This window comes from Erinaceus europaeus, chromosome 9, assembly GCF_950295315.1.
Source record: "Erinaceus europaeus chromosome 9, mEriEur2.1, whole genome shotgun sequence".
In the NCBI taxonomy this organism is placed as follows: Eukaryota; Metazoa; Chordata; class Mammalia; order Eulipotyphla; family Erinaceidae; genus Erinaceus; species Erinaceus europaeus.
In genome coordinates this window covers 122,840,635-122,863,879 of record NC_080170.1, presented here as the reverse complement: position 1 = coordinate 122,863,879, position 23,245 = coordinate 122,840,635, and the positions used below count along the sequence as shown (strand labels likewise).

General features: G+C 52.0%; 1 protein-coding gene and 1 long non-coding RNA gene across 2 annotated transcripts in view; one reads left to right on the top strand and one right to left on the bottom strand.

The window, feature by feature from the left end:
* The window catches only part of SIM2 (SIM bHLH transcription factor 2), a 60,787-nt gene extending 46,319 nt beyond the window's left edge, over positions 1-14,468 (bottom strand). The window contains exons 1-3 of the mRNA XM_060198696.1: positions 14,134-14,468; positions 7,273-7,355; positions 4,691-4,780 (exon numbers count right to left, since the gene is read on the bottom strand). Coding sequence (XP_060054679.1) covers positions 4,691-4,780; positions 7,273-7,355; positions 14,134-14,308 — 348 coding nt within the window. The 5' untranslated portion in view covers positions 14,309-14,468. The remainder of the gene's footprint in view (positions 1-4,690; positions 4,781-7,272; positions 7,356-14,133) is intronic.
* Positions 14,469-15,109: 641 nt separating this feature from the next.
* On the top strand, positions 15,110-20,661 carry LOC132540269 (uncharacterized). The gene is made up of 3 exons (XR_009551475.1): positions 15,110-15,168; positions 19,401-19,519; positions 20,211-20,661. It is a non-coding gene; the product is annotated as an uncharacterized LOC132540269 (long non-coding RNA).
* The last annotated feature ends 2,584 nt before the right edge of the window (positions 20,662-23,245 follow it).

The following is a 23,245-nucleotide window of genomic DNA, read 5'->3' as shown; positions in this document are numbered from 1 at the left end:
AAACAGAAGTTTCAAGAAGTTTGACTGCCTTCCCCACCACTGGGCCTGGGGGCTGCACTGGTGACTTCCATTTGGTGGCTCTTTCTGTTCTTTGGGGTTACAAAAGTCCTACAGGAATTTCACCAATTAAATCATGTGTATTTAGGGGGGCCAGGTGGTGGCACATCTGGTTAAGCTCACATATTACTGTGAGGAAGGATCTGGGTTCAAGCCCCTGGCTCCCCACCTGTAGGGGAAATGCTTCACAAGAGGTGAAGCAGGTCTGCAGGTGTCTATCTTTCTGTCTTCCTCTCTGTCTCCCCTTCTCCTCTCAGTTTCTCTCTGGCCTGTCAAACAAAAATAGAAAAAAAAAAATCTATTTATTTTAGTGAGAAACAAAGAGATAGGTCAGAGCAGTGCTCAGCTCTGGCTTACAGTGGCATCTGGGGTCAAACCTGGCACTACTGAACCTTGGGAGGGACAGCCTGCCTGGTGCCTTGCCATTGCTATCACACCAGCAAGCCCAGTAGCTCAAAAGCAAAAAATAAATAATTAAATTAAATAAAAATAATGAATGAACAAAACGCTTCCCTCTGAAGTATTTTCTAATTTCCACACCTGCTGAACGATGTTTAATCGAGAGCTTTGAATGTTTAATCAAGGGCTTTAGACACACAATTATCTTTCTGCTCTCAGAGATCATTTGGAGAGCTATTTAGATTGTTCAGACTGAGACAGTATATAGTGTAAAGAGTCGCAACATTGCTGCGTAGTCTCACACTACTGCTCACGTAGGGGAGCCCCAAATTAATGGAAAAGACTTTAATGAGATAATGTCACAGAGAGTAATTGAGAGGTCCGGGGACACAGGAGGGACTGTGTAAACAAGTGTTATACCACCATCACCACCAGGAAGCCTGCTGGAAAGGTTACTCAGTCCAGAAGGCAATCTCTCATTAACACTTTTATCTCTGGTGATTTAAAAAAAAATAATAAAGGGGGGCTTAAGTCCAATTTAATAAAGTATTTACATTGAATACATTTCCCTGCCTCTTTACGACTAATAAAAATAATCTGAAAGGTGCAAGTTTTTTTTTCTTTTTAAATCAAGTAGATGACAGCTTGTGTTATGTTTAATTTTACTATTTAAGTGAAGAGGACAGAAAAAATACACATGGTGGTGATTCGAGTTAGATTTCCTCTGGGGAGTTAGTGGGGGGGGGGAGGAGGGGAGATCTGAGGGTAAAGTTTGTTGTCACTTATTTAAACAGTTCACAGACAGGAGTCCCGGGCACCCTGAGGGCTTAGGCCGTGTTTTTGTAGCTGGGGTCTGATACTAACACAACCCTATCAAGAGACTTAAAAAGAAAAAAGTTTCTGTACCACTATCTGAGAAGCTTGACTCCTTTTTTTTTTTTTTTTAATCAAGGTTTCTGGAAGCATAGAGATGAAAGTTATCTCTCCAATTTTCTTGGGGAAGAAAAGAAAAACAAGAACCCAGAGTGGTATAAGGTGACTGCCCGTTCAGAATGGTGAGACCCAGTATTCCTCCTGCTCTTTGAGAGGGAAATAGCATTTTAATTGTGATTCTGTTTCGATTTCCTTTTGCGGAGTTAATCAAGAACAGAAGGCATAGTTGTCATCTAGCCAGGATTTGGGGTCGGTCTTAATTATTGTGTCCATAGCAATCAATTTTATTTCCCACATAAAAAGGGAAAAATGGCGGAGAGAGAGAGAGAGGGAGAGAGAGAGAGAGAGAGGGAGAGAGAGAGGGAGGGGGGAGAGAGAGAGAGGTGGAGGTAGATGCCGAGTGAAGGGTGCTAGACTGAGCAGGCTGGGAAGGAATATTCTGCCGTGTTCTGAGTGTCCTCTCCCCAGCCAGCACATTTCCAGCTCCTCAGTGGCCCTAATGTGTCTCCCCAAAGGATACACATTTTGTGATAATTTTAGTGTAAAGATCTAATAATTGGTACCTGTTTTGTGATAATTTTAGTGTATAGATCTAATCATTGGTACCTGTTTTTTTTTTTTTTTGGATGGTGAGGGGAGTAGTCCTGTATAGTTTAGAAATCAAATGGACGCACACATACACACACACACACACACACACACACACACACTTTATTTCTTTTGCATTTTTCCTTTAGACAGAGAAGGTAGAGAGAGTGGAACAGACTAAAGCACCAAAGCTTCCTTCAGTGCAGAGGGGCCGGGCATCCGGGCTTGAACCTGGGTCACACATGGCAAAGCAATGTGCTCCCAGCTCTCAGTGATTCAGTTTATGAGGAGGGAGGCCAGAGCACCGGCTCTCCCACTGGACCTTCAGAGTCACCTCCCTTTGCAGCAACTTGATAAACTAACCAAGAACTTGACAGAGGAGTAGAGCAGGTATTCATCTTCATTGCTTATTCAAGTTATGCTCTAGGGAGGTGAACTGTCTGCCCTGTCAATGCAAACAGTGTAACTGACTCTTTATTTTTTTTGCTCTGCTAGGGAGTTCAGATCTAAAATGAATATTCAGTAACAGTGACTTTACCTATTTTAGAATGCACTTGACTGTTCATCTTAAAGTTATGTGAAAAAAAGCTTTAACGAATGTCATAAAAAGTTTATGACATTGTTATCATTTTATTTCATATATATGTTTTAAATTTTATTTACATTATTTTTACTAGAGCACCACTCAGCTCTGCCTCAGGCATGGAAGCCTTTTGCAGAATCACAATGCTAGCTCCTCAGCCCAAGTTTGTGACATTATTGTAAGAGTAAGCGAAGAGCTTTATAAATCAGAATTCAAAGAAGTAAGTCATCCAATTAAGGCCATTAGTCACAGGTCAAGAAGAAGCCAGTTTGGGTGCAACTGAAAGAACAGGCAGAAATCCACATAGTGGGGCTACAGACAGCATCATGATTCTGCAAAAGACTCTCCTGCCTGAGGCTCTGAAATCTCAGGTTCAATTCCCAGCACCACCATCAGCCAGAGCTCAGCAGGACTCTGGCATCCTTCTCCCTCTCCCTCTCCCTCTCCCTCTCCCTCTCCCTCTCCCTCTCCCTCTCCCTCTCCCTCTCCCTCTCCCTCTCCCCCTCCCTCTCCCAGTATCTTTCTCTCATTTAAATAAATAAATAAAATATATTTAAAATAAATTCAGACCGTGGTAACCTTGGCAATATGTAAAAAAGCAAATGCCACATTCCCACTCAAATTTCACTCTTCAAACTGCCTCCCACAGTTCTCACATAAGTGTGAGATTTAGTCAATCTGACATGGAGAGCTGGTCTCAGAAAAGCAAAGAGGAAAAAGAATAAATAAATAAATAAATAAATAAATAAATAAATAAATAATAAGACAGCCGGCCGTTTTGAATTGAGTGCTGGACTTCAGGGAACTCTGCCTAAGTAACATAAAGAGAAGGACTTATATGCATCAATGGTAAAAAAAAAAAAAAAAAAAAAAAGTCAAGCTCGCAAAAAGCAGAGCAGCGTCAGAAAAAGCAAAGGAAGATACCACATGCGGGTTTACAGACGGGCAATTTCTGTCTTCAAATAAGAGCGGCCGGGGCCACACTCACTGGCCAGGTTTGTTCGGCTCCCCTGCACCGGGACATTGGAGCATTAAGGATCATTTGCCTGCTCCGGGAGCTCATTTCCGGTGTGTAATTAATTCTGCTGGGTCTTCAGTTGTGATGGGGTTGGGGGGAGCACTCTCGATAGTTCACTATGTGAAGAAGTACTTAGTCTTTCTAGGGCTGAAAGTAAGACTTTCCGAGCCCTGATCTGAGCTTGTTAAGTCAGAAGTAAGAAGGACGCCAGCGAGTCTCTCCCTGGCCAGACGGACTAAGGTTCCCAAACTCGACCGTGATTTTAGGGAATCTCTTTCACTCTTAGAAGACAGTCCCAGAAAAAAAAAATGCTCACATTTAAATATACTCAAAAACCCAGAAGCCTTGCTGTTCAAAACAGTAGTAAAGTGAATTTTATGACTTTCTATCACAAGCATATAAAATGCTTTACTGAAACACCCGCTGAACTGGAAAACTCAGGGAAAAAAATTGCCCTGAATTCCAAGTGAAAACTCATAAACTGACTCCCCTTTTCCTTCCCCCCTTGCCTCCAAAGCACATTCTTAAATAAAACTTTTAAAAAAAAGTTCGGGGGGCTGGGCAGTAGCGCAGCAGTGAGTTAAGCGCATATGGTGCAAAGTGCAAGGACCAGCGTAAGAATTACGGTTCAAGCCTCCAGCTCCCCACCTGCAGGGGGGTCCCTTCGCAAGCAGTGAAGCAGGTCTGCAGGTCTCTATCTTTTTCTTTCCCTCTCTGTCTTCCCTCCTCTCTCAGTTTCTCTCTGTCCTATCCAACAACAACAACAGCTATGATAACAATAACAACTACAACAAGGAAAAACAAGGGCAACAAAAAAAAAAAAAAAAAAAAGGAAAGGAATAAAATCGCCTCCAGGAGCAGTGGATTCATGGTGCAGGCACCGAGCTCCAGCGATAACCTTGGAGGCAAAAAAGAAAGAAAAAGAAACAAAACAAAAAAAAGAAAAAAAAAAAAGGAGAAGAAGAAAAAAGTTCATACTCCGTATCAGCTTCTCTCTCCTGTCAATTTCACAGCAACTTAACACAGCCATAGGTGCAAGTGTAAAATGTTTCTTTTTGTTGAAGTCCGGTCCTTACTAGTGGAGAGCCTGACAACTAAGCAACAGTACCCACCTGGGACAATCCTAAGTGGACGGAGGCTGTCTCCGATATGTACATGATTTTGCCATCAGAAGCCACCACGAAAACAAAGCCATCCAAAGTCTGCAAAAAAAGGAGAAGGAGAAGGAGAAGTAAAGAAAGGAAGGAAGGAAGAAAGAAGGGGAGGAAAGGAAGGAAGGAGGAAAGGGTGAGGGCAAGAGATGGTGAGGCTTTAGGATTAGAACTCACCACCGCACAGCCCTGGGGACTTTGTCAAATCTTGTCCCAGTTTCCCACCCCCCCCCCCATGTCTTTGTCCAATTTGTAAAAATCCAGAACTCAAGGTCACTGGGAACACTGTAGAAGGTGCCGGTCGGTCCAGGGCAAAACTCTCAAATACTCTTAAAGCACTTTCTATTTTGGGGAAGGGGGGGGGGCGGGAATCTTATGCCCACACTGGAAAAAGAAAATCATGCAGAACTTTGGAGAATTTCTATCATGCAGAAGTCTAATGTAGTAGTTTTATTGTTTGGGCTTATTTGAGCACTTTAGCACGAATCCGGAGTTCTATGGCACTTAAGGGACAGGCCACTTGATGTCATAATTGGCAGTCGGCTATAGCACTGGAGCATAGGCTTTATTTGCCACGATTTTCTACTTACCCTGAAGTACCATCTGAATAATAAATTCCAAACTCTGCTCCCTCCCAAGAAGGTAAAATAAAAGAGCCAGTTATTATTTTTAACAAAATGAATTGTTTAGAACTCTAACACCCATTCATATCCCAAGGAGGAAAATACTAGTGACTTCAGAAAAATAAAGATTATTTATGTGGTGTTAAAAATGTTCTTTGTTGACTAGTTTTCAGAAAATTAAGTGAAATAATCAGTGATAATGAAGATCAAAAAGAAAAGACTACTGTTGGGTGGCTGGGTTAAAGAGGGAGGGAGGGAAAAAAAACAATGATGTCTGACAAAAGAAACCACATTTTATTTACTTATTCATACTTGAAACCCAGAACCAAAGAAAGGTAATAAAATGAGGGGGAGCCCAGATTATAACCCACAATGTTACCCCCATAAAAATATCCCAGATTAATTTCTGGCCTCAGATTCTATTTTTACAGCATGTAATTGAAACCAGATTACCTTTTGGTTTTTCCCAACGTCTTCCCTCTCTGGAAGGGGGGGGGGCGAGAATGTGGTATAAGTAAAACTTGAAAGATACCTTGACTTTCCGCTGTAAAATCGAATTTCCCTTCTCGATTCTAAGCCTCACTAAAACGGTCTCACCCAGCCACAAAAAAAAAAAAAAAAAAAATGTCCTGGGTTCCAAACACCAACAAGAATTGCAGTTCTTAATACCAAAACCACGAAAAGATAACCCTGAATAAGATCTTCTCCTCCCAGGTATAGGGGTGAAGGAGAAAAAAAAAAAGCATAATTAAACCCTGAAAGAGGAGGACGAGATAATGTTCTCAGCTCAGAACTGGTTCCTGGTGGAGCTGGTGATTGAACCTGAGACCTCAGAGCTTCGGGCATGAGAGTCCTGGGGCAGAACCACTGTACTATCTCCCTCCAGCCCTCTGGGTACTCTGTTGTCTTTGATGTTTGTGTCACTTGTCACACACAGGAGAACCAAACGTGGGGTGGGGGGCGGGTAGCTCCAGACATGGGGACCAATTTTTTGATACTTGTTTGCTGTAAGCTGCAAAGCTTCAGAATCCCCTTCCCCCACCCCACTCCCCAGCATACACTGAACAGAAAAATCCTCTTGGGGCCCAAGAGTTTTTAAAAGGTATGCTTTTTGGAAATGCAGAGAGAAAGTTCCTGGTTAAACACTCCCTGACCCGAGACGCTTGGTTCCTCAGCTGCCAATTTTTTCTTTTCCCTCCTTTTAAAAGAAACACAGACTGGAAGAAGGAAATGCCGGCTGCCTCTCCATGGGCATGGCGGGTGGCAGAGACAGATGAACAGAGCAGGGGGTGAGGGGGAATGAATTGGGTCCTTGATGGGCTTCTGTAAGGAGCATTGAAGGACTGGGGATACGGAGACCCCTCCCCAACCTCACCAGCCAGCCCCATATTAGAAAGTGGGGGTCTGTAATGGTCCCAGACCATACATAGGTGGGTGGGTGTGTGGCTTCCAGGGTCAAAGAGAATTTAACTAAGTCATGACTTAGAGGGATGCTGAGTGGTGACCAGAGAGCCAGCCAGGTGACAGAGAACTCCCACCACTTGAGCTTTGCTGTGTGACCTTGGGTGTGCTGTTTAATCTCTCTTATTCAGAGCTGAATCTGGCTGGAGGTGAACTCCAGAACTCTGAGGTGGACTCCTTCAGGAGGCCCTCTCTCCACTGGAGTCCCTGCCTGCAGCGATTGGGGCCCAGGGTTCAGAGCTGCAGGGGTTTAGAATCTAGAAGGAACTAACTTTCTGCCCCGAGAGCTTAGGCCAGAGCAGGGTGGGGGGGGACCCTTCTGCCTGGTTTGGAAGGGGACTACAGAGTATTGGGCTCCTGGATTCTGAGGTACTGGGTAGGGTCAGGAATGGCACAAGGCTGTGATAGTTGGCTGAGTGACCCCCAGATTTTTGGGGGGGGGCAGCTGGCTATACTCACCTGCAGCAAGTGTGATCCCAGCTCCTTGGCCACACTGTCCAGGGGCCCTGGTCGGCTTGGCTGTCCCCACGCATCCCCTAGGCCTGGGCAGAGAAGATGACAAGCCTGTCAGAGGAGATACTCACCCCCTGGCTCCCCAGAGCAATAGGGAGGCCCTGGGGCCTTCATTGCACAAGGAAAAAGGCAGGGGGACCCAGGTTTCTCTAGCTGTGATGTGACCCTCCCCCCAGCCAGCAGGGGCGTGGGGCCAGGTTTCTCCTCCCTCCTCTGAACTCCAGTTCCTGCCTTTGTCGTTGGATATGAAATGCTACCGTCACCCTCCTCCTCCCCACACACACACTTTGAAGTGGGGCCTGGAGATGTGTGGGACCCCAAAAAGCAACCCCCAGAACCCTCCACTCCTGCTTCCCGAGACCAACCCAGCAGCCCCAGCAGCCGGGATCCCCGCAGCCACGAACTTAACCTTATTTCAGCCTCAAGGAGGCCTTCAACTCCCCAACTGCCCGGGACTCCGGGACTCCGGACTCCCGTCTCACCCGTGCCCCCAGGCCCCAGGAAGAGTCCCCCTATTCCCCCACCCCGCAGGCAAAGGCGCAGAGGTTAGGGGTCTCAGGGGCTGGGGAGGGGTCTCTGGTATGCCAGCCCCATGTCTTCTTACCCCACCCCCAAGTTTCCGGGTCCCCAAACCCTCGCCGGAGAAGGCAGAGTGCAGAGCAGACCCCAGTTCTGCGTCCTCCGCTCAGTCCTCCGCTCAGCGTTGGGGACCCCACTGCGCCTTGAGGCCCAGGCCCTGCGCTGAACCACAGTAGGGGGGAGCCCCCACCCCAAGGATTTTTTGGATGCGCCTGCCAGGGTACCTCTGCATCAGATGGAGGTGGGGTGGGGAACTCCACTCCAGCCCAACTAGCCCGCCTGGGACCCCTGCAGGGAAAGAGGGGAGGCCTCACCCACCCTCTGGTTGTGCACTCAACCCCCTAGACAGCCCCCAGCTTACTGTTCGAACCCAGAGAAGCAGCCCAAAAAGGGCTGTTGAGACCCCAGCCGCCCGGAGACCTGTGTGTGGTAGGAAGTGACCCCCAGGTAGGCCTGTGCGCCCCACCTGCCTCTCCCCAAAACCTTATTGAGGTCCCTGCAAAACGCAAAAAGTGTATTGGGGACTAGGGCCACTTATCACCCAGGGTGTAGACACCTAGCTTCCCTCAGGAGGCTGCACCCACTGCCCCCTCCCCCAATTTCCAGACTCTCAGCTTCTTGGCCAAGAGTTAGTCCCAAAGCCCTTTGTGAACCTGCTGGGAAGGTTCTCCCAAGCATCCCGAACCCCCATGTGCTGCCCAGGGTGAGTAGCTACCAGCTCTTTCATTAGACCTCAAACACTCACCAAGGTGGGTTGGGGGTGGGAAACGTCACCTTGACCTCAAATTCCTGGAGGACTGGGGGGGGGGCAACCTTAGTGAGATCTCACAGAGGCTCTCCCTGGTTTGAAAAGAGACGGGAGTGCCCTCAAAATAGCTCACTTGGGTAGTGTGCTGCTTTGCCAAGGGTATGAACCTGATTCAAGTCACCCACTGCATTGAAGGAAGCTTTGGTTTTCTCTCTCTCTCTCTCTGAGTCTCAGCCTCTCAGTTTCTCTCTCTCTCTCTGCCTGTCTGACTCCCTCTCTCAAAAAGTAGGGAGAGAGAAAGAAAGATTGGCTGATCAGGGAAGGGTTTGGGGAGGCAGCCAGCATCACTGCACACTGCTCCCTGTGTTAATCTGATCCTGGAGCCCCCACCCCCACCTGTGCTGAGTGCAGGGGAGCAGACAGGGCCTGTCTGGGGCTTCCTGGCCCAGGTTGGGGTCCTAAGGTGCCCTACACACCAGCAGGAGACCCATTGCCGGTGTGTGTGTGTGTGTGTGTGTGTGTGTGTGTGTGTGTGTGTGTGTGTGTGTTGTGGGTCCGGGGATGCTGTGACCAGGTCAGAGGGTAAAAGAACCCACTCCCTACATGCACCCAGCAAGGCTTCTGTCTGCCAGCGCTGTAGCTTTTCCTTTCTCCCTCTGGCTCTGAGGATTTGTGGGTGTCCTTCTGCATTTTGATTCCACACTCAGTTGGCTGTTCCGTGTGACCCCCACACCCCACACCCCAGGCCCTCAGGTCTCCCTTTCCTCTTGCTGGGGACTCCTTTAGCCAGTCAGCAAAGGACCTGAGACACCTGTTGTGTCCTAGGTTTGTTCCTGCACCCCTGCCTGGGGGGGACAGAGGGAGGTGTGTGCTGGGGAGTGTGGCTACCAGCTATTCTCAAGGCTAACTGGTGGGCATTTGGGGCTTAGGTTGGTGATTTTTTTTCTCATTTAACAGCTCCCCTTCCTTAGCGGTGATGGCCGGAGGTCAGACCTTCAGCATCTTGTGTGTGTATATGTGTGTGTGTGTGGGGGGGCAGCAGTCAGCTTTAAGCTGGTCATCAGCCCCCTCCCACCAGCCCAAGCCTGTGGCATTTCCCCCCCCCCCCCCCCCCGCATTGGCTGTGGGTAAAAATCTCCATTTCTTTCTAGTGGGAGTGGGGGGCCCAGAGGGGTCTCAAGAGTTTCCCCATGGAGATAGAGGGAGCTGGGGGCAGGGTTCAGGCATCCTCCTCTGGGGGAACCGCACTTAATTGTCAAGATGTTGGTTTCCCCATTTCTTAAATGCCCCACCACCACCCCAGAGAGGGAGAGGTAACTCACTTGAATAGTGTACTGTGTAGCCAGCCATTCAAAATGAAATAAACACCATCCCTTCACATTCTGAAAATGCTCTAGCCCCTCTGGGTCCCCAAACTGAGTCTACCGGGCCCTTTTCCAATCCCATGATCGCACTCAGGCCATGGGGAAGGGGGTGAAACGGGGCCAGGGGGCTAGGTCAGTAGGGAACTCCAGGGAGGTCTCTCCGCCCTGTGCTGACCCCAGCTGAGTCCTTCAGGGATGGGGTACAGGCCCTCCCAGCGCCCCAGGGGACGCCCTCAAGGGATGTGGACTCTGCCTCCTAGGGGCTGGATTCTAGGTGGGCGGTGGGTGGGTGGGGGGGGGGCTTCCAGTTCCTCACCTACAGCCTCCTTTGCCCAGCAACCGGACCTGGGCCTTTCAGCTTCCCCCCTTGAACCCAGAGCTCTAGCAGAGTGCTCAAGCAGAGAGAGAGGTGAAAAACTCCACTTCCTTTTTTATTTTTAAGTTTAATTTTAACAAGATAAGAAAGAAAAAGAAAAAGAAAGAGGCTTTATTTGGACTGTGGTGGAGAAAGGCCTTGGACAGGGGTCCGACAATTTCCACCACATGCCCCCAAACTGGGGGTGCTCAAGGGTGTGTGTGTGTGTGTGTGTGTGTGTGTGTATCAAAACCTGCACAAACCCCGAGGCAGGAGTAACTCGGGGCTTTTGTGAGTAAATGCTATTTTATTTTATAATAATGATAACTAGGCTTGGCACCCCAGGAGGCTAGTCCTAGACTAGGTGATGTTCTCTCTGTGAAGTCCCCCTCTGTACATATCTATAATAATTATTATTGTTGCTGCTGCTCCTTAAAAAGAAAGGAAAACAACAACAACAACCACCACCCCCAAACAGCTGCTGTTCTGCTGTTCCTGCACTCCTCTGCTCAGGGCTGCCGGTCCTTGTGCTGAGTGTGCCCTGGGGAAGGGCGAGAAGGGGCTCTGGTCACCTCCTGCCTCCAGCCTCAGCTCCTGGGCACAGTCCCTCCCCTGTCAAAGGGTCCAAGGCTGGACACTGGACATTGGAGTAAGGCTCCTTTGATCCTGGCCCTGGGGGAGGGTCTCCACCACACAGAGATGACCCCGCTGGGCCCCCCACTTACGAAGGGAGCCCAGAATCTGGAGACTCCAGGCCCCAGCACCCCGGGCCCAGCTCTGTCCTGCCTTGCTTAGTTTGCTGAGGAGCACGGAAGAGAACCAGAGAGGAGAGAGGAGCAGGTCTTTCCAACCTTGAGACCCGCAGATCCACGGAGTGGGACATGCCCGCCCGCCCATGGAAGGCGGAAGGCACACGAGGCTGAGGAAATGAGGAGCACCGGAATGAAGATGTGGACACAACGGGCTTCACAGAGAGGAAAACCCCACCCGTCTAGGACTATCCTCCTGGAGGAGAAGTGGCCACCTTGGGATGCCAGTCCTATTTATTATTACTATTAATTATTAGTACTACTATTACTATTGGGAGAGAGAGAGAGAGAGAGAAGCAGAAAAGCTTCCTTCAGTGCGGTAGGGGCCGCCTCAAACCTGTTTCCCGCATGTGGCAAAGCTGTGCTCTATCCTAGTGAGCTGTTTCACCAGCCATTTCATTTCACTGTAGTTTATTATTGGGGTGAACCCCCCCCCCCGACTGGGATTGGGCCACCTCCAGTCTTATTTTCTCTCCTCTCAGGGAGGAAGGGCCTTCCCGCTGTTCCTGTCTCTTTTTGCCCTTGAGAGAAGTCCCCTCTCCCTGCAGCCTTGGCTTCCCTGGAGGGACTCCTTTCTGGATCCCTGTGTTTCTGGAGGGACTTTCTTGGGCTTTCTGGATTCTACTTAGGCTTCTGGATTCTTCCTTATCCCTCCCCCCCCCCACGAAGTCTCAGGACCCTAGTCCACTGCTTGAGACCACCCTCCAGCACCACACAGGAGACTGAAAATGACTCTACACCCCTCTTTTGCACACCACAGTTGAGATTCCTTCTGATCAGGCCTGCTCCCCCAAACTCTAGGGCCAAAGAACCCCCGTTCAGCTGCCCAGGACACCTCCAGGCCAGGCCAACATGTAACCTTATTAGCCAGTACTCTGGGCTGGGTCTCCTGCCTATAGCCAGTTAAAGACCAAGTAGCTAATTCTCTTTTTGGTTTTTGATATTTTTATCTATTTTATGAGAGACAGAGAAACCTGCTCAGCTCTGGCTGATGGTGGTGCTGGGGACTGAACCTGGGATCTTAGAACTTCAGGCAGGAAAGTGTTTTGTAGAACCATAACACTGTCTCCCCAACCCCTGAGCAGTTAGTTCTGACCCCCAAAGCAGGCAGGCTCACATTCCAGTGCAGCTAAAATCTCCTTGAAGGTGACCTCACCAGCCCCCAGATACAGAGGGACCCCCACACACACACACACACACACACACACACTCAGCCTAGACCCGCACTGCACAGGCATCCAGGTCTTGGCTGGCTGGCTGCAGTCCCTCCTTCCCAGCCGCTCTTGCTCTCGCTGCTGCCTCCTGGCTCCTGGCTTCTCTGGGAGAAGCCCCGGGTCTCCTAGGCACACGCACTCTGACCCCTTCTCCCCAATTTTCCCTCTCAATCTGGGGTGTGGGGGAGGTGCTTGTTGGGGTCCCACACCCCGCTTTGTAGCTTTGTAGCAAGCGGACTCGGACTCAGAGTCGTACTGGCTAGGCTTTCCACCACACCTCTGTTACAAGAACAGTTCTCTGAGTTTCCTTCAGCTCTGACAAGAGTCACCCAACTTAACCAGTGGGAGCAGAGACACTTTAGGGTCTGGCTGGGTGGGCAGCGGTGGACCTGGGCTGGGCTGCACAGAGGAAGCCCCAGGAGGGACGGAGGATCCCTGCCACTGCCTCCCGCCTGCTTCAGTTCTAGCAGCTGGGCTAGGTCCCTTGGCCAGGCTGTGTGTGTGTGTGTGTGTGTGTGTGTAGTCCTGGGGGTCCAGCCAGTCTCTGCCCTCTCCAGCCCCCAAGAATCACCAACACTGAGGATGCCCAGTGGCCCAAGGCCCAGTTTACAGAGTCCAGGAGACACCAGGAGTCAGGGCCCTGTCTTCATGGGGACTTCCCACTGTCACTGAGGATTACTTGCCCCTTCTGTGCCCCCACCATATCTGAAGCGATCTCCCCCAACTCCTGCTTGTTTCTGGGACCCCAGGGACACGGTCTGCTCCTTACACTGTGGTCTGGGAGGGGGGTATCCCAATTATTGTCCCAGAATCTTTCCAGCCTTGTCACAGAGACCTGAGTCTGGGACAGAGACCTTGGGAGGTCTGTGTTTCCGGGAGGCCCAGAACCCCCAAACAGCAAAAGGTTAACCCAAGGATGGCGCAGGTTGTCAGCCCCCATGGCCATGGGCTGGCAGGGAATGGCCACCCAAGGGCTCCAGGTCTGTGGAAGGAACCAGAAGGAGCCTGGGGCTCTGGCTGATCCTCCTTCACTGTGACACCTGTCCCTGGGGCCTGTCACTCCCTCCCCCCAGCACCTCGGGCCACCCAACCCTTTCCTCCTCCTGGCTCCAGCCAAGGGGCTTGAGCCTCCAGCGATCTGCTCCCCCACCCCAGCAGCCTGCCCGCCTGACACGGCCTCTACCCCAGAGAAGGAAAGAGGAGAAAATATAAAATAAAATAAAATAAAATAAAATAAAATAAAATAAGAAGTGGGGGAGGCGAAGAGATGAGGAGAAAGAGGGAATGAATGGAGGAGGAAAGAGGGAAGGAAAAACAGAAGGAAAGGAGAAGGCAGGAATGGCAGACGAAAGAATGACAGAAAGAAAGGGAAAGAAACTAGGAAGTGAAGAAAGAAAGAAGAAAACGAAGCAAAGAAAAGAAGCAAGAAAGGAAAGAAAAAAGAAAGAAAGGAAGAAAGAAAGACAAGAAAAACGAGGGAGAGAAAGGAAGCAAAGAAAGGAGGGAGAGAGAGAGGAGTGCAATTCCTGACTGCTCGGGTCTCCTGTCCCCTGTCCCCTGTCCCCGGTCCCCTGTCCCCTGTCCCCTGTCCCCGGTCCCCGGTCCCCTGTCCCCTGTCCCCTTCCCCTGTCCCCGGTCCCCAGTCCCCGGTCCCCGTACCCCAACCCCACCCCCTTCCCCGTCGCGGTCCCCGGTCTGGGTCGCGCCCCGGGGCTGCGGAAGCGGGTTGGCGGCTCACCTTGCGGGAAGACAGCGCGCATCTTGAGGTAGCTGGTGGTCAGGCGGATGATAGACGCCTTGTCGAGCTGCGCGGTGATGGCGGCGGGCAGCGGGAGCAGCTTGGCCAGTTCGTAGAACTCGCCGTTCTCCTTCTCCCGCCGCGTTTTGGCCGCGTTCTTGGACTTCTCCTTCATGGCTCCGGGCCCTGGGCGCCGGGCATAGCAGCTGCGGGGGGCACCGGGCGGGGACCGGGCGGCAGGTGCAAGGGGCAGAGGCGCCGGACCTTGAGGCGGCCGCGGAGCTCCCACCCGCCCCGGTTCCCTGCACCCCGGTTCCCTGCGCCCCTGCTGCCTTGCGCCGCGGTTCCTCTGAACCCCGCAGTCTTGTTCCCGGCTCCACCGCTTCCCGGTTCCCCTGCGTCCCAGTTCTTCGGTACCCCGGTTCCTCTGTACCCCGGCTGCCTTGCGCCCCAGTTTTTCTGCGCCCCGACTGTCTTGCTCCCGGTTCCACTGAGCCCCGGTTCCTTGGTGCCCCGGTTCCTCTGTACTCCGGGGTCCCTGCGCCCCGGATCCCCTGCGCCCCCGCTCCCTGAGCCCCGGTCCCTGCGCCCGGGTTCTCTCGCGCCGGGGTTTCCCTGGGCCACGGTTTCCCTGCTCCCCGCGTGCAGCGGACCGGGCCGGGAGGGGGGCTCAGTCCTTCACTGAGTGACGGTCCCTGCAGCCGAGAAAGCCCTGCGGCGAGAGGGCGGCCCGTGAGACGGCCGCGGAGCCATGGGGAGAAGGGACACAGCTGGCTGGCTGGCAGGCGCTCTCCCGGCTCTAGGGGGTTGGGGGGGGTACCCCGCGATCTGTGGCCGAGCTCAGCAGCTCCGAGTCCACGTGCACCCCGGCCACATTTGTTTATGGCGGACCCGCCTTGGGCGGAGCAGGGAGCCCGGCCGGGAAGGGGGGCGGGAGGGAGGGACCGCGGGGCGGGGTGCGGGCTGCCCAGCTCACCGCCCGCCAGCCCTGGTGGACAGTCCCAGGGACAGCCTCGCCCAGGGCGCAGGAAGGCGGTGAGTGGCTGGGCCGAGGCGCACGGAGGGAGGGAGGGAGAGAGGGATATTGGGGGGGGGGGTGCGCCCTCCAGACCCCCACTTTGGAGTCCCCGGGGAGCCCCTCTGGCAGCAGGCTCACTGTGGTGCGGGTGGGGTGGAGGTGGGGTTGACCTGGCCGAGGCGGGAGGTGAGGCCTCGGAAGCGGACAGGGGGAAGGGTGGGATGGGAGCTCGGATCTGGACCCTGGGCCTTGGGCAAAACTTCTGGAATCAGGGCGTTTTAAGGGTGAGGAAGGTATGTGTGTGTCTGTGTGTGGGGGGGCTTTGAGGTGATGAGGGATGTGCAGACAAGGCCCAAAGTTTTCACATTAGACTCAAGATCCCTCTCTGCCCCCCTCCCAGTCTGGGGTTTTCAGGGAGAGGGACAGCAAGGGAGGGGGGATCTTCTTGGCAGATCCCGGGTGGGTGGTGCCACCCTGCACCCTCCCTTTTAGCCTTCCCATTTTGTGTAGATATGTGTAGGGCAGGGCCACCACGGACACAGGTTCCCAGGAGCTTTGGGGGTCCTTGGCTGAGAGTGTGTGTGGGGGGGTGGCCTGTCTGAGAGCCAAAGGGCCTTGGGAAGCCTCTCCCTAAACTAGGACCTGTTTCTGGTTGTCACTTCTCCCTCCCTAGGTTCCAGAGCTGCCCAGAGCTCCTCTTGTCCCTCCACCCCCCCCCAGAGGAAGGCCTGCACCCCCTCCCCAAACTAGGCAACCAGATCACCTGGAAAGTCACAAGTGTGGTGTGACCATGGAGGTTTCCCAGCACCCAGGGCAGGAGGGACTAAGAGAGTGCTGTCTCCAGTCCTGGGCTCTGGCCTTGGTCACTGCTGAGTCCACAAGGTCACACCAGCTTCCTAGCCAGGCTTTGGGGGGCAGGGTGGTGACCAAAAGCGGTTTCTTTACAGCAGTGTGCCCAGAGATGTAATGCCCAAATGTAGGGGGGGGGGTCTGCTTGCTGGCTAACCAAGAGTGAAGAACTGGAAACCCCATTCAGGAGGTCTCCCTGAGACTGCTGGGCCTCCTCTCTGCACCCTGGAAGCACCTCCTGGCTTCAGGGAGGGTTTATAGCTTCCCTCTCCCCCCAACCATTCTGGACCCTGGAGAATTCCTCCCTGGTTTGAGAGAGATTAGCCAGAGTGCAGAAATGAGGCTGGCCACCTGCCTGCCTCCACCGAGTAGCTAGCATCACTGCTTCCTGGAATTTCAGAGGTTTCACCAGAGAGCTTCCCTCCACGCAGGCCTCACAGATAGGTTTGCTTTCAGGTCCTGGGGGGGTGGGTTGGTGGGGGGAGAGCAGTTTCAAATTGTGTGTGTGTGGTGGAGCAGCATTTGAATACTCCAATGTATATGCTTGGGAGCCTGGACTGGGCGAAAGCCTCCGAATGGTGCCAGTGAGAACAGGGTGTTCCAGCATTTGGTTAGATCACTCCAGCAACTATTTTTTTTTGGGGGGGAAGTTGGGACCATGGGAACTGGACACTTAGGAGGGTCACCAGAAGCCAGCAGCTGCGTGTAAACTGGGGAAAGCTCTAAACAAGTGCTAATTGGAGGGGCAGGTGCAGTGATGGTGGCAGGCTGTCTCTGCTCCTGGCCCTGGCTTTGGGGAGATGACTCTGGACCCCAGCTTAGGGCCTAAGCCCCCAGCACCTCTCTCAGAGCCTGGGCCCTGCAGACCTCGTTGGAGACACTCAGACATCACAGTGTCACAGAATGATGCAGAGTGGCGGGAGGATGAGAGAGATGGTGGGGGGCGGGGATTTGGAAACCCTGGGAATTTAAGGGGCTAGCGAGGACACCTACCTCTACCCAGTTCTGCTTCCAGCTTTGCTTTGGGGCATGGGAGCACCTCCACCCCCTGCCCACCCCACCCCCCCAGCTCTTGGAAATTTTTCCACTAGGAAAGTGATCTGGAAGGAATTGAGGCCTGAGAGGAAGGGGGTGGGCCCCACATCTGCTAGGGTTTTCAGATTCACATGCTCCCCAACTGTTCCTGCTGAAAGGCCCAGGGCCTACCTGAACCCCACCCCTCTCCCCCCACAGAAGGCTGACTGGGGCAGAGGGGAATGCCCTGTTCTGCTGGGGGTGCTCTCCCCAGAGATCACCATGGACAAGATGGGATATTTTGTCTTTTAGATGGGGGTGGGGAAGATGAGCTGGGAGACAACATCATGATTTTGCAAAACAGCTCTCATGCCTGAGGCTCTGAGGTCCCAGGTTCAATCTTCAGTACTGCCATCAACCAGAGCTGAGCAGCATTATATATATATGAGAGAGAGAGAGAGACTGACCAGAGTACTGCTCAGCTCTGGCTGATGGTGATGCTGGGAAGAGAAACTGGGAGCTCAGAGCCTCAGACAAGAAAGTTGTTCTGCAGAACCATGATACCCTCTCTAGCCCCAGAAATAAAATAATTTTAAAAGGATATTCTAAAAGAAAGAAAGAAAAAGAAAGAGGGGGCCGTAGGAGTCTCCTAATTTCTAGTTCTTAACCAGAGGGAGTGGAGTTTGAGTCTATTCCAAGTAGCATTTTAAGAGCTTCAGCGGAGGCTGGGAAGACAGTGTGATGGGAGAAACAGAGAGAGAGAAAGAGAGAGAGAGGGAGAGAGAAATACTGCCTAGGCTCTGGGGTCCCAGCTTCAATTTCCAGCACCATCACTAGCCAGAACTGAGCTGTGGTCTCTGTCTGTATCTCCCTGATTAAAATAATAAACAGAATATATATAATCTTCAATAGCAAGGGCCAGTGTCAGGGGGCCCTAAATCCAGATAACCCCAGACTCACTGGAATCAGATGGAGCTTTTCCAAAGAGCTTTCGTTTCTTTTCGGTGTGAGCTCCATAAAAATCACACCGACTGCACCAGCCCCACCCCTTCTCCTCCTTTAAAACGAAATAAATGGAATCAGGTCCCCAGAACCACTGGAGGGAACCCATCCCAGGCTGGGGCTTGGCTGCAGGGTCCCAAGTAGCCGGGGCGGGCGGGAAGCTGCTTTGTCCTTGGGTTTCTGTGTAGCCTCAGTTACTTCCACAAGGAGGACAAGTGTCCTTTCAGGGCAGTCCTGGCCCAGAGAGTTGGGCTATGGGGTGTTTTGGGCCATGGCAGGGAGCACAGGGAAGGGAAGGGTGGATGCCCCTCCTGGCCTCTCCCCTATGGCTGGAATTGGGGTCCCCAGCCAGGGTGGTGCCCTCCCCCAGGAATAGGGTATCTGCTGACTCTTCTGCCTCCCTCCTGAGTATGCTTGAGGTGGGGGGGGGGGGGCTTGCAGTTGTTGCTGGTAATGAAGGATGAGAGATCCGGGGACCAGAACTGCTCTGGATGGGGAGCCCCGTGCCCCAAGTTTGCTGTCCCTTGATGGGGGGTGTCTTTCCCTGCCCCCACTCCACCCCCAAACAGGCCCTGCTTTCTCCCCCTTGTCCAAAAAGGAGAACCTCGAGAACCACGGGGCTCCCTTCCCAGGCGAGCTGCTCGGGTTGGGTTGCGGTGGGAATTGGAGTGGGCGCCAGGGTTCGGGACCCTGGGAGTTTTCAGGCCGGAACTCTGTACTGCGGGGTCTCTCTGAGTTTCCGCGGTGGCCTGGGGGCTGTCGGGCCGGCTCAACTCGTGCTCCAAATCCAAATCCCGAGTGGTAGGAGCCAGCTTCGCCTACCTTGGGGAAGCCCGGCACATTCTGAGGGGCTGAGTATGGGGGGAGGGAGGGGGACGGTGATCGAAGCTCCCTGAAAACTGACCGAATTCACTAACTGTGCTCTCAACCAGAAAAGAAAAATCCCTTTAACAAAAAATTAAATAAAAGATCCACCGAAGACGCATATTATTGGTTCTCGAAGTAAATCAGGCCGGGAGGGTACGGAATATATTTAGTTTCACCGTAATTGCAGTCGCCAGCCCTGGATGGGAAATCGCGGACCATCAGAAGATATTTTGTCTCTCCTCTCCTCTCCCTTTTTAAATTTTAATCTCTCTCTCTCTCTCTCTCTCTCTCCCTCTCTCTCTTTCTTTTTTTCGTTTTCCAGTTAAAACGCAGTTGCGGCAGCAAGGGGCGACCATGCTGGCAACTCCCCCCCCCCAAATCTGCACCCAGGCAGCAAGTTGGTCTCCAGGGGAAGGGCACCCAGAGGCGGCCCTGGGCACGGGGTCCCTGGCAACCTGGGGCGCCGCACTCGCTTGGCGTACATTTTCGTTTCTTATTTTTTTCCTTTTCTTTCCAGGCGGACACGGGAGACGCTAGAACCGGGGCTGGTGTGTGTGTTGTGTGTGGGCGCCCACCAGGCCCTGGCACCCCCCACTTCCTGGCAGGAGCTTTGGAGAACCTGGAAGACAGCTCCTGGTACCCGCTGGCTCCGAAGGGATTGAGCCTCTGCGCCCCCCTCCAGCCCCTGGGGGCCAGAGACTGGGGGGGGGGACTCCGATGCCCAGGGCTGGGCACGGACTGGGGGACTGATGGTCTCAGACAAACTTCTGAGGACCCGTCTGGTCTTTGCATCCAGAGCCTGAGGGCACCATAAGCCTGGAATGTGGGGGTACTGAGGTGCACCTGCAGATGGCAGATGGAGTGCTGGGGGAATGTGTGGGTGCTTGGATGGGCAGGAGCAGGAGGGGGGTGCTCGGAGGGGGGACACGGGGGAGCTCAAGGGTTGCAGGAAACAGAGCGCAGGGGGCTGGGGGCACCCAGCTCAGTCCGGGTCAGGCATTGAGACTGGGCCACGGGGTCCCCATCTCTTCCCTCCGGTCACCCAAGGGCCCCTAGGTGTCTGTTTCCTCTAAAGCTCCATTTGAAGAGGCCGTGGTTTGCAAACACTCATCGTGAGCCCAGACCCTGAGTAGAAGTGTGTGTGTGTGTGTGTGTGTGTGTGTGTGTGTTTGGGGGGGGTGGTTCTGGGTTGAGGAAGAAGATCCCTCTTGTCCCCTGAATTTCTTTGACGCGCCAGAGCAGATAATCTCCGTGAGGGTGCATTTCTGTACAGGATGAAACTTCCTAAATGGCCACTTTTAAAGAAAAATATTTCTTTTATACACAGACAGAGACATCAAAAGGGAAGGGGAGACATCAAGAGACAGAGACCTGCAAAGTAGTTTCATCACTTATGAAGCTTCCAACACCACCACCCCCAGAGGTGGGGAGCCGGGCTTTGAACCCATATCCTTGTTGCAATGTGTGCGCTCAACCAGCCCCCCTTAAACAGCCACTCTTTCCCTCATTTTAGAGTCCTTTTCAGACCATGGAATTGAGAGACTGCTGACCCACAGCAAGACAAGACACTCTTTGGGGGGCTGCCCTGTGGATGGCTCCAGAAGCTCTCAGAGTAGCGCCTCTCCTGTGTAACCTTGTCTTTGGGGACTTCCTTATGGGGAGGGAGTGTCAGAGTACGAAGCTAAAGTGGATTTATCACGAGCTCTCTGCTTTCCCAGGGGTCGGGAGAGCACCTTTCCACCTGGCTCTGGGTTCTGGGGTGGGTTTGCTCCGTTTTGTTGGGCTCTGAGTTTGGGGAGGGAGGGTGGGTGAGTAGGAGAGATGACTGTTGTGAGAGGTTTACTGAGATCAAATTAAAATGAAAAACAGATTTGTTTATTTATGATAGAAAGAGAGGAGCAGAGATATGCACCATGGAGACCCCATCCTTGTAAATCTATTATTTGAGCCGTTGTGCCACCTCCGGGTGACCTGGGTCAGCAGGCGGAAGCTTCCCCCACGCCAAGGGCTGCTTCAGCTCCTGTCTCCCTAGTTTTGCAAGCACTAAAAAGTGAGAATCTAGCCCTGAAGCAACTACCTCAAACGTTTAGCCATCACATTCAAATATTGGTGAAGCCTTCAATATTTCCATTGGTTTCAGGGACTGAACCCAGAGCCTCCTGCACACGGGGGCTGGGGGCCCTGAAGTTTCCAGCACACTCATTTCGTGAGCCCTTTGCGGAGGGGGTGCTGGTGCTGGGGAAATGCTGAGGGAGGTGGCTTTCCAGCCCGGAGAGAGTTAGAGACTGAGAAAGGGAAGGAAAAAAAAAAAAAAAAAAGCCCAGACCTACTCCCTTACCACTCAATGGCCGAGTAATTGGCGTGTTTATTGAAGTCGACTTAAAGCAATTGAGCAGAAAATACCTCCCCCATAGAAGGGACCCAAAGGGCGCTCCCGGGAAGGCTAAGTGACTTACTGAGATTTCTCTGGAGCCTGAAGTCGGGCAGGGGGAGGGGGGTGCGGTGGGGGCCTCACTCCAGGGAAGGAGCTGTCAGCTTTGACAAATGCAGGAAAGTGAAAGCAAGGAAGTTGTATACACCTGCAAAAAGAAAAGAAAAGAAAGAAAGAAAGGCAAAAAAAAAAAAAAAAAAAAGCTTGACATTCCAGGGCTCACCCCACCCATCTACTCTGTATGGCTGTCTGAGATCCAGCTGTCAGATCTTTCTGGAAGCAAAACCCCAGCAGCAGGAACTTCATTCGTGCGTGATTTTTCAGACTTCTTGGAAGAGCAGAGAAAAAATTCCACGCTGGGGACTAAGCAGAGCTCCCAGACAAGTGGAGCCTCTGCGTGAGTGGAAGGTCCTTTCGTGTCTCAGGGGCTTGGCTGGCCCGAGTCCCCAAGAATCCCCGGGGCACGGATGACAGATGGGGGGCTGAGAGGAATCTGTGGATTTTCAAAGTTGACTTTGGGGCTTGGCTGAGGAGGCTGCAGGCTGTGATGGTTGTCAAGGAAACCAAGGTCCGGATTCCTTACAAGTGTCTCTTCAAACATTACTCATCCTTAAAGAGTGATCCGGAGGAATCATAAGAAAGAAATATGTCGATGTGGCAAGTTAGGGCCAGGCGTGCTTTTCAGGCCATGTGGAATTAAAAAAAATTTAAAAAAAAGTTCTGGTCTGCTCTAGTAGCACTGCCTCCAGGCCGTCCTGGAAGAAGACTTGAGATTCTACGGAGATGCCTGGGGTGTGAGCCAGGACATGTGTCTTTCAGCCTTGGGAAAGAAAGGCTGACCCCATCCCTTCAAAGACCAAACCCACTACAGTCTGAGAGGTGGGTGGGAAATATTTTAGTGGCAAGGTGGATTGGGTGTTGGGCTCTCAAACATGAGGTTTTGAGTTTGATCTCTGCTGTTGCAGTTGCCAGTGTTTCTCTCTCCCTCTCCCTTTCCCTATCCCCTCTCTTACCAGAGCTCTGCTTTATGGCAGTGCAGGGGATTGAACCTGGGACTTTGGAACCTCAGGCATGAGAGTCTCTTTGCATAACCCTTATGCTATCTACCCTGCCCTTCTCTCTCCTTCTCATTAGTAAGTAGTGAAATAGCAGCCCTGGAAGGTGGACACAGTGGACAGAGCATTGGACTCTCACGCACAAGATCCTGGGTTTGATCCCTGGCGTCACATGTGCCAGGGTGACGATAGATACTCTGGTCCTCTCCCTCTCTCTCCCATCAATCAATCAATCTTTACACAGAATAAATAATGAAAACAAAACTGTTTTTTATGAGTTTTTAAAAGTCTTTTTATTATTGGGTAAAGACAGAGAGAAGCTGCCTTCCATTCATGAAGCTTTCCCTCTGTGGGTAAGGATCAGGGGCATGAACCTGGGTCCTCTTGCACTGCAGCGTGTACATTTAACCAGGCGCAAAAACAAAATTTTATTAAAAAGAAGAATCTTTGGGTGGCAGAAATACACAATGGTTCTGCAAACAGACTCTCTGTGTCTGAGGCTCTCGGGTCCCAACTTCACTCCCCAGCACCGCCATCAGCCAGATCTGAGCAGAACTCAGGTAAACACAAAAACAGAAAACAAAATGTAGTGTCTTTAGTAACCTTAGTGTTTTATAAAACTATTTTATTTTTATGAGGAATTTAAAATAAAAAGTTATTAATATTGATTTTTAACATTTACTGAGGAGGAGAGAGGAAGGAAGGGAGGGAAAGAGAGAGAGAGAGAGAGAGGGAGAGAGGAGCTTCATAAGAGGCAGTAAAGGGAGAGAGAGAAATCAGAGCATCACTCTGGTACAAGCATTACTGGGCATCAAACTGATAACCTCAGGTCAGGTGTAAAAGTCTGAAATGCTCTGCCACTTGAGCCCTGCCCCA